Source organism: Crotalus tigris, unplaced genomic scaffold (assembly GCF_016545835.1).
Source record: "Crotalus tigris isolate CLP2741 ecotype Arizona unplaced genomic scaffold, ASM1654583v1 scf7180000017633.3093840, whole genome shotgun sequence".
NCBI lineage: Eukaryota > Metazoa > Chordata > Lepidosauria > Squamata > Viperidae > Crotalus > Crotalus tigris.
The window spans coordinates 1,560,186-1,580,284 of record NW_024096527.1 but is presented as its reverse complement, the minus strand read 5'-3'; the positions used below and the strand labels follow the sequence as shown (position 1 = coordinate 1,580,284).

General features: G+C 43.2%; 1 protein-coding gene across 2 annotated transcripts; it reads left to right on the top strand.

Moving 5' to 3' along the window:
- Positions 1-4,912: 4,912 nt before the first annotated feature.
- On the top strand, positions 4,913-18,404 carry LOC120304287 (stress response protein nst1-like). Of its 2 annotated transcripts, none has more exons than XM_039334674.1 (4): positions 4,913-5,466; positions 8,770-8,824; positions 10,077-10,146; positions 15,902-18,404. In XM_039334674.1, the coding sequence occupies exons 1-4, from the start codon at positions 4,960-4,962 to the stop codon at positions 16,053-16,055; spliced, it is 786 nt and encodes a 261-aa protein (XP_039190608.1). In that variant the 5' UTR covers positions 4,913-4,959; the 3' UTR covers positions 16,056-18,404. The 2 variants fall into 2 exon arrangements, with proteins under 2 accessions (XP_039190608.1, XP_039190609.1); XM_039334675.1 differs by having other exon boundaries at positions 15,897-18,404.
- The last annotated feature ends 1,695 nt before the right edge of the window (positions 18,405-20,099 follow it).

Below are 20,099 nucleotides of genomic sequence, written 5' to 3'. Positions count from 1 at the left end.
GGAGAGGGGAATTTAGTTTTTGGTTTCAACTATGTAGTGCTGATACTTTGTTTCTCGAATAAAAGATTCTTTAAGGTAAACAATGCCTCCTTCTTTTGAAGAGTTTCATCTATCAGAACCATGATACAAAGTCAACAAGGAAGCCAGATTCACTTAACACTCATGTTACTAACTTAACAACTAAAGTGATCCACAACTGTGGCAAGAAAGGTCATAAAGTGGGCCAAACTCACTTAACAACTGTTTCACTTAGCAACAGAAAATTTGGGCTTAGTTGTGCTCATAAGTCGAGGACTATCTGTAATACATGGCTTGTTGCATGGCTGGCTGGGGAATTCTGGGAGTTGAAGTCCATGCATCTTAAAGTTGCCAAGGCTGGGAAAACCTGATTTAAACAATAAAATAATAATAATTACTCCAACCCCTTTTCAAGCAGGAGACCCTATACCAGGGGTAGCCAAGGTTGCCTACCCCTGCCCTATACCAGTGATAGCAAACCTTTTAGAGACTGAGTGCCCAAACTGCAACGCAAAACCCACTTATTTATTGCCGGGTGCCAGGTGGGCATGGCCCACTGGGTGGGCATGGCTGTGGTGGTCATGGCAGATTGAGGGGCATGGCCAGGGTGGGCGTAGCCAGCTCAATGTTGCTCGTGGGGAGAGATACCTGTGAGGGCCGGACAGGATTGGGGGAAATCCAGGGGGTCTCTGGCAGGTGGGTGGTGGGCAGGAGGCTCGTGAGGACAAGGGGAGGCAGGGTGGGGGTGCTATTGTCACAGGGCAAGGTGAGTCGGGGGCCGGGGCGGCTGCTGCCTGACACCATCGGCCCCTGCACACAGAGGCCAGCGAGCGCATGGGTGCTGGGATGCATCCGGCCATGTGGGACCTCTGCAAGTTAGCGGGCGGCTGGTTGAAGAGGGACAGTTGCCATCTCCGAGGCATGGCACCATTGCCCTATACCATTTCAGACAAAATGGCTGTCCAGTCTCTTCTTAAAAACTTCCAGTGTTGGAGCACCCACAACTGGAGGCAGATTGTTCCACTGATTAATTGTTCTAACTGTCAGGAAGTTTCTCCTTAGTTCTAGGTTGCTTCTCTCCTTGATTAGTTTCCATCCGTTACTTCTTGTCCTTCCCTCGGGTGCTTTGGAGAATAGCTTGACTTCCTCTTCTTTGTGGCAGCCCCTGAGATATTGGGACACGGCTATCCTGTCCCTCCTTGTCCTTCTCTTCATTAAACTGGACATACCCAATTCCAGCAACCATTCCTTATATGTTTTAGCCTTCAGTCCCCTAATCATCTTTTGCTCTTCTCTGTACTCTTTCTAGAGTCTCAACATCTTTTCTACATTGTGGTGACCAAAACTGGATGCAGTATTACAAGTGTGGCCTTACCAAGGCATTGTAAAGTGGTATTTACAACATTCATACATAATGTATATATAAATGTAGTGGAATCAAGGATGGGTTTGCAAGGATAGAAAACAGATTTAGAGAGCAGTTTTGGTACAAAGTAGATATAATTGAACCCCCTTTTACCTCATATCTCATGCTATTAATTTCTTTTGATTACTATGTTTACTTCCTTTCTGTGCTTTGCAGGAAATATAATAATAATAATAGTAGTAAAGTTGGAAGGGACCTTGGAGGTCATCTAGTCCAACCCCCTGCTCGGGCAGGAAACCCTACACCATTTCGGACAAATGGCTGTCCAGTCTCTTCTTAAAAACTTCCAGTGTTGGAGCATTTACTGCTTCTGGAGGCAAGCTGTTCCACTGATTAATTGTTCTCACTGTCAGGAAGTTTCTCCTTAGTTCTAGGTTGCTTCTCTCCTTGATTAGTTTCCACCCGTTGCTTCTTGTCCTGCCTTCAGGTGCTTTGGAAAATAGCTTAATTCCCTCTTCTTTATGGCAGCCCCTGAGATATTGGAATACTGCTATCATGTCCCCCCTTGTCCTTCTCTTCGTTAAACTAGACATACCCAATTCTCGCAACCGTTCCTTATATGTTTTAGCCTCCAGTCCCCTAATCATCTTTGTTGCTCTTCTCTGTACTCTTTCTAGAGTCTCAACATCTTTTTTACATCGTGGTGACCAAAACTGGATGCAGTATTCCAAGTGTGGCCTTACCAAGGCATTGAAGAGTGGTATTAATACTTCACGTGATCTTGATTCTATCCCTCTGTTAATGCAGCCTAGCACTGTGTTGGCCTTTTTGGCAGCTGCAGCACACTGCTGGCTCATATTTAAGTGATTGTCTACTAGGACTCCGAGGTCCCTCTCACAGTTACTACTATTGAGCATGGTGCCACCTATGCTGTACTTGTGCATTTGGTTTTTCTTGCCTAAATGTAGAACCTTGCTTTTTTCACCATTGAATTTCATTTTGTTAGTTAGTGCCCAGTGTTCAAGTCTGTCCAGATCCTTCTGTACCTGAAGCCTGTCTTCTGGAGTGTTGGCTATTCCTGCCAGCTTGGTGTCATCTGCAAATTTGATGAGTTCCCCATCTATCCCTTCATCCAAATCGTTGATGAAGATGTTGAAGAGTACTGGGCCCAGAACAGAGCCCTGGGGCACCCCACTACACACTTCCCTCCATATAGATGCAGTTCCATTGAGGACCACTCGCTGAGTACGGCCGGTCAGCCAGCTACGGATCCATCTGGTGGTGGTTCTGTCTACCCCACATTTTTCTATCTTGTCAAGTAGTAGGTTGTGATCTACTTTATCAAATGCCTTACTGAAGTCCAAGTAAATTATGTCCACAGCATTCCTCTGATGCACTAATTTTGTCACTTGGTCAAAGAATGCAATAAGATTTGTCTGGCATGATCTATTTTTGACAAACCCATGTTGGCTTTTAGTAATGACTTTGTTTGCCTCTAGGTGTTCGTTGATTTGTTGTTTGATTATCTTTTCCAGGATCTTCCCAGGTATTGAGGTCAGGCTGATAGGTCTGTAGTTTCCTGGATCCATTTTTTTTCCTTTTTTGAGGATGGGAACTACATCAGCTCTTTTCCAGTCCTCTGGTAGTTCCCTTGTGTTCCAGGATCTTTGAAAAATATAGTTCAGTGGCTCCGATATCACATCTGCCAGTTCCTTGAGAACTCTGGGGTGTAATCCATCTGGTCTTGGCGATTTGAACTCATCTAGGCTGGACAGGTGCTCCCTAACCATTTTCTTGCCTATCTTAACTTGTGTTTCTGTTTTGTTTTTTATGGCAGTATTTTTGATAGGTTGGTCTGTTTTTTCCCTTTGTGTAAAGACAGATGCAAAAAATGAGTTAAATAGTTCTGCTTTCTCCCTGTTGCTTGTCACCTTCTTGCCACTTCCACCCACTAATGGACCAATCATTTCCTTCACTTTTTTCTTGTTTTTTACATGTTGAAAGAAGCTTTTTTTGTTATTTTTGACTTTGGTCGCAAGCCTTAGTTCATTTTGAGCCTTGGCTTTCTTCACTTCATCTTTGCAGGCTCGGGCTATTTGGTGATGGTTACCCTGGTTAAAGGAGAATTTAACAAAGATTTAAGAAAGCTGCAGAAATGTCATTAAATACTAACTCCAGTTTGTTCTAAACATCATGAAAAGTGAAGCCTTTTTTCAACCTATACTACCAATCTGATAATAAGAAATAATTCAAAGATCGGGAACAACCTGCTTTTGAAAAAAACACTGTGTTGAGAGATTGGAAACTGAGAAAAAAGGACAGGGATGGGCCTGGATAGCACAGAGTCAGGCTGATCTGGATCTATCCCAATGGTACATTATAAGTTTTGACCTGCTGGCCCTCGGCATGGAAAAGGGAACTAAGATGTCTCCCCTGGGTGGAGTATGTGATGGGGTGTCTGGAGATTCTCAATCATCCAAGTCATGGTTGTCTCAAAGGTGCTTTTTCAAAAGGCAGCTGGACTGTTCTTTTTTTGAGGAGGAAGAAAAAAAAAAACATAAGGTTTTGTTTCTCATCCAAGAAGCTTCCTGAGTTGAGACTTGATGGTGGGGGGATGGAAGGATAGGTTCTGGAAAAATGGGGTATGTGTGAAAGGATTGTATTTCTTTGCAGCCATCTTGTCCTTTTCACTCTCCCTGAGAGCTCTTGAGGCTATTTGGGGGTTTAGCTGAATCAGGGTGCAATTAGTTGTGGAATCTTCTTGGAAATGCTGCAAGGGCTGCATTGTAGACTGGAAATAGGTGGTGTCTTATTCCTCCCTCTCTGTTGAGAGAGGGCTGCTCAACTCTTAACATAGATGGATTCTTTTACCCCCTCTTCCAAATCAGTGGTCCTCTCTATCCAGAATGTGGACTTTGCTCTCTTCAAAATGATGGGGTGTTCATACCATCAAAGAGACTTAAGTATCAGCCCTTCAGGGACTCCAAAGAGTGGGCTCAGAGGTGACATCATAGCTGTCTTCCAATACGTGAAAAACTGTCACAGGGAAGAGGGTATTGATTTATTCTCCAAAGCACCAAAGGGCAGGACAGGCCATAATGGGTGGATGCTTGTCAGGGGTTGATTAGCACTGCTGCTGCTTCTATGGTTCACTTGATGCACAGATTATGCCTTTCATGACTCAGAAATCAAAACAAAAAAGGAAACTGAAATCGTTTTGTTGATTCAAACACTTGGTTGATTTGTAACTTGTAATTCCCCTTTGGCTGGGAAAATACACTGCCGTAACCACAGCCATCTCTCTGAATGTAGTTTCTCTTCCAGCTGGGCATCATTTTAGAAAACTGCTTTTTGCTGGCCTTTTTTTAAAAAAACAAAACAAAACTCTGAGCTGAGAGATCACTTTCGTTTCATCTGATTGCTGGAGCTACTTCTTCAAAATCATGATGCACCAAAAGGGGAGGAGGAGGAGGAGGAGGGGGGGCTAATTGGGCCACTTAGAAATCAAGATTTAAAGGAGAGCAGAATCTTGGAAAGGCAGCCAGAATTGCTGTGTGTCTCAGCTTTCAACAAACATGGGTGGATTCCTAACAGGCCGTCAGTGTTCCATGTGCACGGAGAATCTAAAAGACCACAGTTTTTGGGACTTCTTTAGGACATGGGTGAGAAAGTACTTTTGGCTCATCCCTGTCATTGTTATTGTGCTTACTTTATTGATCATTTACTGCTCGCGGGTCCCACCAGAGCTTGACTGCAAGTGCCCTAAAGACCAAGCCAAGCTGCTTCACAACATCTCCCAACTGGAGGCGGAAAACCTGAGTCTGAGGAAGCAGCTGGCCAAGATGGAAAAGGAGATGCAGAAGCTCAAAAGTGTTATAGGCCAGACTGGAAAAAAAACTTCGCAACTTTTGGCAAAGAAGCAAGAAGAAGCCGATGCCCTGAGCAAGGAATTGTCAGTTTCCAACCAGTCCCTTGTACTAACCAGACAGCTTCTGGAGAAGGAAAAGAAGAAAGCCCAAAGCTTGCAGAGTCAACTGGAGAATGCTCAGAAGGAGCTCAGAGATTCCTGTCAGAAACATCTGGTAAATGTGGTGGTGGGGGGAAGATATTCATTGTCAAGTAAGATTAGAATGAACAAACATGGTGTATTTTTTGGACCCAGCAGAATGGCTTAGTTCAGGGATGTCAAACTCAATTTCATTGAGGGCCACATCAGCATTGCAGTTGCCCTTGGGGGGGCGGGTGGGTGTGGCCAGGGTGGGTGTGGCCTACTGGGTGGGCGTGGATGGAGTGGGTGTGGCCTACTGGGTGGGCGTGACCAGCTCTACATCATTCACATCATGGGTGCCTGTGGGGGCCTGGGCAGGAGTGGGACAGACCTGAGGGTCTCTGGCAGAAGGGGTGGAACCAGGGCAAGTGCTAAGGCATGGTCCATTGGAGGAGGCTCACTGTTCCTCTCAGGCCATGGGGGGGGTAGATGGTGGTATGGGCTGCCCTGGGCAGCAGAGGTCAAACGCCCAGCCTGGCCCTTGAACAACCGCGGCACCAAGCCCAGCCCCACTTCCCCAAGGGGGCGCCCAGCTGCACTTACCTCCTCCTCAAGGCTGCTGCTGCTGTGCTTGCTTTTCTTAGCCTGGTTGCTCATGATGGGTACGAGGGCAAAGTCAGAGGGAGGCCCATTCCCTCTCCATGGGAGGAGACCCGGCTTTGTATCCAAAGCTTTCTTAGCAATAGGATGGGAGACCCCCCAGGATAGGCCAGGAGGAGGGGGCAAGGGGATGGTGAAAGGGCAGCAGGGCAGGACTAAGGCAGCACTTCCCTCAGACCCTCCCTCTCCTTCTTTCCTTCTTTCCTTCCTAAGTACAGAGTGAGGGGAAAATATTTGAGATGAGGGAGGGAGAAAAACAGGCAAGAAACACAGCTAGGGAGGTGTCACCCTTTGTGAGGAATGAAGAAATGCACCATCGCCTGGAAGTGGCCAGCACATGGCCCTCACCTACTTCACATACCTGGCTTGGTGGGCTCTGGGAGAGGGGATGCCATGAGCAGCGTGAGAGTTAATGTTACCTGCACAATGCCGCCCAGCCCCCAGCCTGCCCAGTTTCGGCAGGCAGCAGGGCGCTCTCCTCACAGCGCCAAGAGGTTGAGCCGGGCGGTGCGAAGCTCGCCAGCTTTGCACCTTGCTGCCTGCTGAAACTGGGCAGGCTGGGGGCTAGGCAGCATTGCACTTCTCATCAGTTTCACGCCACCCGGCTTAGCTCTTGGTGCTGTGAGGAGAGCGCCCTGCTGCCTACCGAAACCAGGCAGGCTGGGGGCTGGGCGGCGTCGCGCTTCTTTTTGGATTTGCGCCGTCCAGCTCAGCCTCTTGGTGCTGTGAGGAGAGTGCCCTGCTGCCTGCCAAAACCCTCCCCTGGAGCCCATCAAGCCGGATATGTGAAGTAGGTGAGGGCCATTTGCTGGCCACTTCCAGGTGATGGTGCATTTCTTCATTCCTCACAAAGGGTGACACCTCCCCAGCATGCACCCAGGGGGTGGGGCCGATGAGGCAGGGGCTGGTTCCTCGCTGTTTCCAGATGGTCTTGTGGAGCTAAGACTGAATGTGTTTCAGCATAGATGGCCACCACAAAATTGTACATTGGCTCCCGGCTGGCCTGGGCCAGGGCCAAGGCAGCGGGAGCCGTTCCCTCACTGTTTCCAGGATGGCTTCGCGGGCCACATGAAACCACTTCACGGGCTGCATCCGGGCCCCGGGCCTTGTGTTTGACATGTCTGGCTTAGTTTGTTCCATCTAGCTCAGGGGTTCTCAACCTTGGCAACTTTAAGACTTGTGGACTTCAACTCCCAGAATTCCTCAGCCAGCAAAGCTGGCTGAGGAATTCTGGGAGTTGAAGTCCACAAGTCTTAAAGTTGCCAAGGTTGAGAACCCCTGATCTAGCTGAATTCTATTGGCTTTCTTCGGACAGCTACCATTAAATAGGCAGAAGTGTTCTTCCTGCCAAGGTGGCAATGGCTTTCATGTTCCTCTGACTGAACCACCTGGCAGGTTCTTGCTGGAGTACATGTCAGTGTGCCATTGGGTTGCCCTCCTCCATTGTTCCAACCTGGCACCTTTTCGATCAAGGGTCCCCACCCCCAGGTTGTGGCCCACTACCAGCCCGTTTGGAACTGGGTTGCACAAGTGGCGAGTGCTTGGCTCACACATACAGCTCCACTCATGTGAGCAGTGGATGCTTGTGCTCAACAACCGTTCCCTTCTCCCTTCCCCCACAGCAGGCTCCCAAGCTGGAAAGTTTGGGGACCACTGTTCTTGATGGTCTGGGGCTGCTACTTCAAAATCCCCTAGTACAGATAGTTCTCGACTTAACAACCATTCATTTAATGACAGTTCAAAGTTGAAACAGCACTGAAAAAAAGTGTCTTATGACCGTCTTTCACACTCAGCATCCCCATGGTCACGTAATCAAAATTTGGACGTTTGGCAACTGGCATGTACTTATGACAGTGGCAGTGCCCTGGGGTCACTTACATCATCACCTTTTGCCACCTTCTGACAAGCAAAGTCAATGGGGAAGCCAAATTCACTTAACAGTTGTATTACTAATTTAACATTTGCAGTGATTCACTTAACAACTATAGCAAGAAAGGTTGTAAAATGGGGCAAAACTCACTGAACAACTATCTCACTTAGAACAGAACTTTTGGGCTCAGTTGTGGACGTAAGTCGAGGACTAGTTGTATTGGAGTTCTGGGCATTGCCATTCCAACATATATGGAACGTGCCAGCTTAGAGAATGCTCCTGAATTTGTCATCTGAATTTGACAGCACTCTGCTTTGCCAATTTTTGTGAGTAAATTGTTTGAAAACAGTCTGTGAATATCTGTTTAGGTTGAGGTTTATGAATGAATGAAAAACATTAATATATATAGAAGAATTTGCAGACTGCATAAGATTTTTGGCTGAACTTACATGAGCTTCAGAAATCTTGGAACTGATCCGTAAGCTGCATCTTTTTTCTTATTTTATATGCTTCATGTGTACAGTATTACATGGAGAATTACATGGAATGAAAACATTTTGTTTTTAAATATAATTTCCAAATAATTTGGAAAGAAAAATTTGGCAACTGTGGGACACAATCATAGCATATTAGAAGGATAGAAATAAGCACTGGAAGATACCAAAAAATCTATACAGCCAACTCAGTAGGTATATGCAATTCTGAGATCGTGGCTATCATGGCATTTATTTCCTATTTTAGACATCTGATTATTATTTGATGTACAATATTTATTTATTCATGTTCTTTGCTAATAAGTAGAGCAAAATGCTCATTTTAGAATCATGTGATCATTCCATTTTGCATTGGTTTTCTTTCCCCCATTAGAACACATTGGAAGAAAAACTCAAGTCTTCAGATAGTAAAGCTGAAGAATACAAAGGTAAGGGACAACCACGTGGCTGTCCTGATGCAGGACTTTCTCCGCTTCCAGGTTAAACAACTTTCCACTCATCCTTGAGTTGGCAGAAAACTGTACAGCATTACTATAAGTAATAGTTAATGCAGTATTTCTCAACATTGGCAACTTTAAGATGTGTGGACTTCAAGACTTGAAGTCCAGACATCTTATAGTTGCCAGGGTTGAGAAATACTGATTTAATGTCTCTGGTTTTGCTGCTTTCCATCTTTCTGAATGTCACCAGACAATGGGAGATCACCTGCAGTTCACAACTGCAATGTGAGATGGCCATGGATTGCTGAGTTTTGGCAAATGGTTGAATTTGCTAACCCTGCTTTACTGCCCACCGCAAAATAAGAGAGGACAGGTTTGTTTGCCTGTAGACCTGCTGTAGGCCTGCTCTGCACCTGGATAATGTGCATTGAATTTCATATCAAAACTTGCCAGTTTAGCAATAGTAATAGGACTTGGACTTATATATATTGCCCCATAGTGCTTCACAGCCCTCTCTAAGCAGTTTACAGAGTTAGCATATTGCCCCCAACAATCTGGGTCCTCATTTTACCAACCTTGGAAGGATGGAATTCTGAATCAACCTTGAGCTGGTCAGGATCAAACTTCAGGCTATGGGCAGAGTTTGCCTGCATTACTGCATTCTAACCACTGCGCCATCAAGTGTACTCACTTATTTCTACAAGCTCTAAAGTGGCAAGTTTATATAGATGGTTAGATCCATGCCTTTCTGCTTTATCAGCTTTTCAGGAGAATATAGGTTTAGCACTCTTTATTTCTGCAAACTTGCTTCAATAGCCAAACTTGCCAATAGGTAGTTTTAAAAGTGCATGAAGCCCATATCCACTTATTCTGGTGTTCTTTAGCATGACTTAGCACTTCCCAGGGTTCTTTCAAAAGTCAGCAGTTTTGAAAAGCTGTCTCATGACATGGGCTGGGATCAGGTGGAGGCAACATGAATGACATAGCAAAGGAATAATGTAGCTAGAGGGCTTCTAGCATGGTAAGATGGGAGAAGGAAAAGATCTTTCGTGCCAATAGGCTTGGGCTTAAACTGGGTGAAGCAATCTATAGTCCCCATGTTAGCCTGCACTGCCAATAGATGGAGTGGTGGGAACACAAGTAATGCAGCAAGAATGGATTCTCCCTATGCCTTGCAGGTATGTATAAGTGGAAGTGAAATACCATCTGGGTAACATAATGTTTTTTTTTTCCTTTTTAGATAAAATAGCGAAGCTTCAGTTGCAGATGGAAGAAGAACAGAGAAACCGAGATAGGTTTACAAAGGAAAGGTAACAAACAGAATTTTGCTTGTTGGTGGGAATCACAGGTCCTTCATATCCCGCATCCAGAAACAGCCAGCCAGATGTTCCTAGAGAAAATCACCTTTTCCTAGAGCCCAAGATGTCTCAAGGGCCAGGAACTGCTATTAACAGTCCTTAAAGTTAAGAACAAAACAAAGGCACTGGTTTTAGACCAATGGATGCAATCCTGCTCAGCATCCATTTCATACAATGGTCAGCCAAACACTTGAAAAACCACATTTCAACTAATGTATATTGTTAAATAGATTTATACAGCTGTCATTCTTCCTAAAAGTTTTTCTGGGACATTCATTTAGTTCAGCATTTCTCAGCCTTGGTAACTTTTATGTGTGGATTTCAACTTCCAGCATCACGCTGCCTAAGGAATTCTGGGAGTTGAGGTCCACACATCTAGAAGTCACCAAGATTGAGAAACATTGATCTAGCTCAGCATTTTCAGTCTGCTGATACAGCAACCTAATTAGGGATTCCAGAATAAGGAATTTCATGAAGTTTCTTCTTTATGAATAGCTGATTCTTTATCAATTAGGCAAGAAAAACCAAATGTACAGGTATGTATAGGGGGTATCTTGCTCAATAGTAGCAACTGTGAGAGGGATCTCGGAGTCCTAGTGGACAATCACTTAAATATGAGCCAGCAGTGTGCTGCAACTGCCAAAAAGGCCAACACAGTGTTGGGCTACATTAACAGAGAGATAGAATCAAGATCATGTGAAGTGTTAATATCACTTTATAATGCCTTGGTAAGGCCACATTTGGAATACTGCATCCAGTTTTGGTCACCATGATGTAAAAAAAATGTTGAGACTCTAGAAAGAGTACAGAGAAGAGCAACAAAGATGATTAGGAGACTGGAGGCTAAAACATATAAGGAACGGCTGCTGGAATTGGGTATGTCTAGTTTAATGAAGAGAAGGATGAGGGGGGACATGATGGCAGTATTTCAGTATCTCAGGGGCTGCCACAAAGAAAAGGGAGTCAAGCTATTCTCCAAAGCACAAGAAGCAATGGATGGAAACTAATCAAGGAGAGAAGCAACCTAGAACTAAGGAGAAACTTCATGACAGTTAGAACAATTAACCCAGTAGAACAAACTGCCTCCAGAAGTGGTGAATGCTCCAACACTGGAAGTTTTTAAGAAGAGACTGGACAGCCATTTGTCTGAAATGGTATAGGGTTTCCTGCCTGAGCCGGGGGTTGGACTAGATGACCTCCAAGGTCCCTTCCAACATTATTATCATTCATCGCACAGTCAGCCAGATGTTCAGACTGGATTTGGCATTTTGTCTACCTATCGAGTCCTTACCCAGGACCTGGGATAGGCAGATGTGGATGTTTGATGGTATTACAGATATCGTCGCAGGATGGAAGCAGTTCCTAGTAAGGCCGCCTTTTGCAATTGACTAATAGCAAATTTGTCAATGCCAATGGTGTTCAAGTGGTGCTCCAGTTGTTTTGGGATTGCACCCAAGGAGCCTATGACTATTGGTACTACCCTTGCTTGCTTTTGCCACAGTCTTTCTATTTCTATTTGTAGGTCTTTGTATTTTGTTATCTTCTCCAGTTCTTTCTCTTCTATTCTGCTATCTCCAGGCACTGCCACGTCCACTATCCAGACTTTTTTGTCTTTCTTATCGACAATTGTTAAGTCTGGGGTGTTATGTTGCAGGTGCTTGTCTGTTTGAATTCTGAAGTCCCAGAGCAGTTTAATTTTATCATTTTCTATGACTTTCTCTATTTTATGATCCCACCAGTTTTTGCTTACAGGCAAATGATATTTTTTGCAGATCTTCCAATGCACCATTGTTGCTACTTTGTCATGCCGCTGCTTGTAGTCAGTCTGTGCAATCTTCTTGCAACAGCTTACCAAGTGGTCCACTGTTTCTTCAGCTTCTTTGCATAGGCGGCACTTACTGTCTGTTGCTGTCTTCTCAATTTTGACTTTGTATGCATTTGTCCTTAAGGCTTGGTCTTGTGCAGCCAGAATTAGTCCCTCGGTCTCTTTCTTCAATTTTCCTGCTCTTAGCCATTGCCAGGTTTATTATTATCTGCTTTCCCAGCTATTTTTTTCATGTATTGGCCATGTAGTGCTTTGTCTTCCCATGCCTCTATTCTGTTCTTCATTTGGTCTTTCTTGTAGGCCAGTTTGGTCTCTCCAGTAGTTAGTAAGCCTTCCTGATATACTAATTTCAGTGCATCTTCATCATTGTTCTTCAGATATTCTTCCAAAGCCATTTTTTCTTCTTCAACCATCTGATGTACTTGTAGCATTCCACGCCCACCTATTTGCCTTGGTAGATAAAGTCTATCAATGTCACTGCGTGGATGAAGGGCGTGATTCATTGTCATTATTTTTCTGGTCTGCCTATCCATTGCTTTTAGTTCTGCTTGAGTCCAGTCCACTATTCCAGCTGTGTACCTAATGACTGGGATTGCCCAGGTGTTGATTGCCTTTATGGTATTTCCTCCATTGAGTTTGGACTTTAAGATCTTCTTCACTCTCTTGATGTATTCACCTCTAATCTTTTTCTTGACTTCAGTGTGCTTGATGTTGTCAGCTTGAAGGATACCCAAGTATTTGTAGTACTCTTCCTCATCCAGACTCTTAATGTTATTTTCGTGGGGCATCTTGATTCCTTCAGTTTTCACTATTTTTCCTTGTTTGATAGTAAGTGTGGCACATTTGTCCAAGCCAAACTCCATTACAATATCTTGGCTATATATACGGACAGTGTTGAGCAGCGATTCTATTTCAGATGATGTTTTTCCATACAGCTTCAGATCATCCATGTAAAGGAGGTGGGATAGTCTAGCAGATGTTTTTGATGTTTGATAACCATGTCCTGAGTTATTCAGTATTGTTGACAGAGGAAATAGTGCAATAACAAATAGTAATGGTGATAATGAATCTCCTTGAAATATTCCTCTCTTGATATTAACCTCTCCCAGCTTTTCACCATTGATCTGCAACTGTGTCTTCCATTGTGCCATCGATTTTTGCACAAATTTTCTGATGTTTCTACTTACTCCTGTTATTTCTAGCCACTTGATTATCCAATCATGTGGCAGAGAGTCAAATGCCTTTTTGACATTATTATTATTATTATCGATCATCGCACAGTCAGCCAGATGTTCAGACTGGATTTGGCATTTTGTCTACCTATCGAGTCCTTACCCAGGATCTGGGATAGGCAGATGTGGATGTTTGATGATATTACAGATATCGTCGCAGGATGGAAGCAGTTCCTAATAAGGCCGCCTTTTGCAATTGATTAATAGCGAATTTGTCAATGCCAATGGTGTTCAAGTGGTGCTCCAGTTGTTTTGGGATTGCACCCAAGGAGCCTATGACTATTGGTACTACCCTTGTTTGCTTTTGCCACAATCTTTCTATTTCTATTTGTAGGTCTTTGTATTTTGTTATCTTCTCCAGTTCTTTCTCTTCTATTTTGCTATCTCCAGGCACTGCCACATCCACTATCCAGACTTTTTTGTCTTTCTTATTGAGTGCAGAGAGCTGGGATGTTCATATACCCCAGTGTTTCCCAAACTTGACAATTTTAAGGCATGTGGACTTCAACTCCCAGAATTCCACAGCCAGCAATGCTGGCTGTGGAATTCTCGGAGTTGAAGTCCTCATGCCTTAAAATTGTCAAGTTTGGGAAACACTGTCCTAATCAATGCTGCACATTCAAATGATGTTGTCCTTATTGAACCTTCAAGCATCTTTTGGTCTGGCTTAAGCTGTCCCAAATGACAGTTCACCCAACTTCCACCTGGCTTGGAAGGTGGGCAGCTTTTCACTGACAGAGGTTCTCTCGCAACACCCATCTCCAAATCTCCCTTGACGGAGAACCAATGGACAATTGCACCAGATAATGAATCTTTTTGGAAACAGCCAGAGGCACACTGGCTCTTTGCCATGCTAAAAAAAAAAAGAAATGTGATTGTAGAGTGGAGGGAGTCTTGGCCAAAGCCCATTTTCGGTGCCCCTTTATTAACTGGGTAGTGGGAACTGGAAGAGCAGAAATCGGCTATTCTTGCAACAACAGTTGAAGGTCATCTCTGAGGGTTTGGGGAGATTTGAGGGGGTAGGGTAGAGAGGTAATAGTGGTTGTGGGAAAGTGTCCTTAATTTGCACATCCTCTTGCAAGATCAACATCTGCTCCAAATTATGGTGCAGCTGCTCATTTTAGACTACAAATTCGGTTTTTGCAAATATGTGGACTTCAACTCCCAGAATTCCTCAACCAGCATGAATTCTGGGGATTGAAGTCTTCGCATCTTAAAGTTGCCAAGTTTGAAAAGCACTAGTTTAGACCAGGGGTCCCCAACCCCCGGTTCGTGGACTAGTACCGGGCCACGGCATCCTGCAACCAGTCAAACAAGCAAAGCCCCATCCGCTAGATGCAGGCAGCACACAAAACCACACACCTTCCAGTCCGTGGAAATACCTCTCTCCATGGAACCGGTCCCTGGTGCCCAAAAGGTTGGGGACCTCTGCTTTAGACCATTGCAAATAGAGGTGTCTGCAGGGGACTCACTCACAGCTGAAGACTCCTCATCTTTTCTTATACTCTGATCTGTTGATTGAGAATAGGATCATCTGTTTACAGAACGGCTGCCATAATGACAAACTGAAAAGAAACAAACAAAATTAACAGCTATCAACCCTTAAAGGAGGCAAGGAAGGAAGGAAATTCCGCAGGAATGCTGGAAAGCATTTATCAGGGAAGGTTTTAACAACAGAATCTTCAGAGCCTGACAATATTTTCCTTTTCCTCCTCTTATATTCTCACTGAATTCAGAGAAACAATTTGAGTTTCTTCCTGACATCCATTTTCATGTTTCTTGAACTGTTTCTTTAACGGTTTTTCCAAAGTTATCTCCACAGGAATTCACAATCTTGTCTGGACATCCTGTTGGAGACCCCAAAGTCAAGACATTCCTCTTTCAGAATTTTTATAGTTCTTTTTTTTCATATAAGCAGACACATTACACTGAGATAATAATAGAACAATAATAAAGTAACAGAGTTGGAAGGGACCTTGGAGGTCTTCTAGTCCAACCCTTTTTCAAGCAGGAGACCCTATACCATTTCAGACAAAATGGCTGACCAATCTCTTCTAAAAAAAACTTCCAGTGATAGAGCACTCACAACCTCTGGAGGCAGGTGGTTCCACTGCTTAATTCTAACTGACAGGAAATTTCTCCTTAGTTTTAGGTTGGATCTCTCTTTGATAAGTTTCCATCCATTGTTTCTTGTCCTTCCTTCTGGAGCTTTAGAGAACAGGTTGACCCCTCTTCTTTGTGGCAAACCCTCCGATATTGGAACATTGCTATCATATCACCCCAATCCTTCTTTTCATTAAATTAGACGTACTCAGTTCCTGCAACTGTGAAAGTTTTCATTCTTCCATTATTTCTTGTGCTATTATCAAAAGCTTAATATGTAACATAAAATAAAACAAAGGGGTATAAGAGATGGAAACTATCCTACAGTCCAGGAACACCTATGATAGGAGCATGGACAGAAATCTTTCACTCAGAGTCCTGTTATCTCTAGGCAGCTATATGGTCCAATCAATAGACTCTAATGAACTCTTTCAGGAGTACAGTATTTATGGGGTTGGATCAAAAAAGTCAAGATGGTGACTGCAGTGACATAATCAGTGCCTTGTCTCTGGACTCTTTTTTTCTCTTTTTTGGCATACAAGCGCAGAACGGGAGAGCTAAATGACCAAATTGCATGGCCGCAGCAGAAAGAGAGTTCCACACAAAATATCTTAGAAGATTATGGATCCATTGCGATATGGGCGTTTGTGATTTTGGGCCTTCTCATCTGCTGTGTCCAATGTTGCTCGAAAGAGTGGTAGCATTGCCATTCAAGAAGGTCTTGGGATAAACGACGGACACTGCTGCAGCTTGAAAACGAAGTACTCCTTCTTATTTGCTCATTTGAAAAATAAATGTCTTTGTCAATTACTGAATTTGTTTCCCGACAGAGATATATTTATGTATCTTTTTTTAAAAAAATATTTCCTAACTATTTTAAAGTTGTACTTTAAAAGTATTATGGTTGGTCACCCAGTCAGCCAGATGTTTGGACTGTATTTGCCATTTTTATCAACCTATTAAGTCCTTCTCAAGGATTTGGGATAGGCAGATGTGGATGTCTTATAGTGTTACATCCTGATTGTCGCAGGATGTAAGATGTTCTGAGAAAAGCTGTCTTTTGCAATTGACCGATGGTGATTTTGTCAATGCCAATGGCGTTCAAGTGGTGCTCCAGCCAAACTCAGAGAGCACCAAGGACCCCTCATTTCAACCCTGAACTACAAATATTCTCCTTTAATGGTGCTCCAGGTGTTTTGGGATTACAGCCAAAGTGCCTATTGCTAATAGTACTGCCTTTGTTTTCTTTTGCCACAGTTTCTCTATTTCCATTTGCAGGTCTTTGTATTTTATTATCTTCTCCAGTTCTTTATCTTCTATTCTGCTATCTCCAGGTACTGCCATATCCATGATCAGAACTTTTTTGTTTTTCTTATGAACAATTGTTAACTCTGACATGTTATGTGGCAGGTGCCTGTTTGAATTCTTAAGTCCCAAAGCACTTTAGCTTCTTCGTTTTCTTTTAGTATGATTATAAACACAATAACATGAAATCACAGTTGCCAGTTCTTTAGCTGGCACATGGAGTTCTTCTCAAGACCAAGAAGTCGTAATGTATTGGCATAACATACATGTGGATCAAAGCAGTGTGGCTTTTTGTAATTGACAGATGGAAATTTTGTCAATGCACAGATGTTCTTGTTATTATTGTTATCTATAATATACTAATATTTCATGTGAAATAAAAACACAATACATACTTATCTATATAACTGTGTCCTCATCTTGAAGGCAGATGCTTGTTGTCTAGGAACTTTCCACAATAAATCTCTATTTAACCTTTTCCAAATATTTAATAATTTTGAATTCTAGAGATGAATCATTTGTATCTTCGTGGACTACAAAACAGCATATACTAAAATTGGATTGGGTATCCTGCCAATGTTTAGTATGAGCTAAGCTTCATGAACATGGTTTAATTTGTTTGGGCACAACATCTTCTGTGAACACTGTCATTCTTTTAGGGTTAAGGATGATATATGAACCCTTCCTTTGGTGAAAGCGATTTCTTTCCATTTCCGTGGCTGTATTTCTAAATTACAGTTATTATAATTAATGGCATGCAGGGAGAGTGTATTTTGGCAAGCAATTTTCCCAATCCAATGGGGCTTATGCATAATTCACCCATTGTGTGCTTAATTAATTCTTTATGCTGCTCCAGTCAAGCTACCCGAAGTCAAACTAACAATTTACAATTTGTCCATATGGTATTAGAGTTAAAACCTATAAAATGCAACAAAACTCCACATTGTTCCTCTCATCTCATGACCTGGCACCAACTACTTCATGAGCAGCTATTGTCCTCTCTCTGTAGTCCTTCCAGAAGCCTCCCAACATACTAACATGGATACCAATAGCAATACTGGGTAGGACTTAGACATAATGCTTTACAGCACTTATGAGTGATTTACAAATGTCAGCATATTGCCCCCAACAATCTGAGTCCTCATTTTACCAAGAAGATGGTGTCCAGAGGAAGGGCACCATCACCAAAAGAGTTCAGCCCCAAATCCTGGGTGTTGTCATTTACTTAAAGTAGGGACTTGTAGCACGTCTGCCTTCCTGAATCACACTGGCTAGGCAGATTCCTTAAAAGGAAACCAGGCCTCCAAAGAACACGATGGCTGCACACCATCAAAGCTGACACCAGCCAAAGCATAAAAAAACTCAAAGAAGTAGTGCAAGAGTAGAAGATACGGTGTTGACCCGGAATCAGGAGAAAGCATAGATTGTGAATACGTGTGGATGACCCTGCTATCTCTGGGTACTTGCAGAGTCATGGAAGGTCACCCAGGAAAACACCCAATGTCCCAAGTCACCCGAGAACATGCAGTGTCTTTAGAGAAACACACAAAAAGAACATCTTTAGCTATTTCTGCTTCCTCTTACCTTATCTATGGTGTGCTAGACTTTCTGGGTGAATTCTTAATCTTATGTGTGCCAGCTTTGCTGGGTGAATTGTTTATGTAATCAAAAAGTATAAATGTAATGATTTCTTGTCATTTGGGGCTTCCTCTCTTTTAGAGGGGCCCGTCTTTGTTCAGCTGAATAAAAACGTAAAGCTTAAAAGGCAACTTCTGGTTTCCTGCATTTCTTTATAAAGCAACACCTCAGATCCTGCACAACAGTGGGGAGACCTGGCCCACAGAATCACCAAGAATAGGATAAGACTGAATGGATCATCATCAGGCAGATTCCACAAGGGATGGATAGTCTTGGAACTATCTAGATTGTAAGCTGTATGTGAAATCCCATAATAGGATTTAAAGGTAGAACTCAACAATTTGAATTGAACTCAGCAGCCTAATGGTATGGTAAGTAGTATGGTTCCCAAAGCAGAGGTGGCAAAGTGAGTCAAGATCATTTCTATATATGCTTCTGGATCAGCTTCAGCTTTCAAACAGTCTTCAAGAACAGCCCCATGCAGAACAAGTTACAATAAACCAAGAGTGAGATGAGAAGGATATGCATGACCATCAAAAATGCCTTCTGTTTCAGAAACATATCCAACCAGTGCACACAGGAAACAATGGTTGGAAACAAGCAACCTGGAATTAAGGAGAAACTTCCTGACAGTGAGGACAATTAACCAGCAGAACAGCTTGCCTCCAGAAATGAGGGCGCTCCATCACTGGAGGTTTTTAAAAAGAGACTGGACAGTCACTTGTCTGAGATGGTATAGGTTCTCCTGCTTGAGCAGGGGGCTGGACTAGAAGACCTTCAAGGTCCCTTCCAGCTCTATTCTATTCTATTCTATTCTATTCTATTCTATTCTATTCTATTCTATTCTATTCTATTCTATTCTATTCTATTCTACAATAGAGTTTACAAAGATCATCTTGGTCATAGCTGCCACCTGTTCTTCAAGCTGGAGCTTGGAGTTAATAGGACTCAGGGCAGATTAGTCCACATTGGAGAACACAACTGCATCCAAAACCATAAATGGATTATGTCTAGTTTAATGAAGAGAAGGACAAGGGGGGACAATATCTCAGGGGCTGCCACAAAGAAGAGGGAGTCAAGCTATTCTCCAAAGCGCCTGAAGGCAGGGCAAGAAGCAACAGATGGAAACTAATCAAGGAGAGAAGCAACCTAGAACTAAGGAGAAACTTCCTGACAGTTAGAACAATTAACCAGTAGAACAACCTGCCTCCAGAAGCGGTGAATACTCCAACACTGGAGGTTTTTAAGAAGAGACTGGACAGCCATTTGTCTGAAATGGTATAGGGTTTCCTGCCTGAGCAGGGGGTTGGACTAGATGACCTCCAAGGTCCCTTCCAACTTTATTATTATTGTTGTTATTGTTACTGTTATTGTTGCTGTTGTTGTAGTAGTAGTAATAGTAGTAGTAGTTGTTGTTGTTATTATTATTATTATTATTATTCCAGAATCTATTGGCTTCCAAATTCCCAGGTCATCCATAACAACAATCCATGTCATCTTAATTCCCATACCCAGCCTTGAAACCCAACTGACCAGGTCCCAGATAATTTTCATCCAGAGATCTCTGCAACTGCTGTTCCATGTCATCTCATCACAAAAACTCAGACACAGGCCAACAGTTGTCCAAACTCACCAGATTAAGTAAAAGCTTTTTGAGAAGGGGAACATCATCTCAACTTTCAAGGCAGCTCTTCCAAAGATCCATTAATGCCCATGCCCAACCTCCCATTATGTCCCAGGTAGCTCTCACCATTCAGATAGGATGGAGGTCTAATCCATTAGTGGCAGAACTGACTCCATAG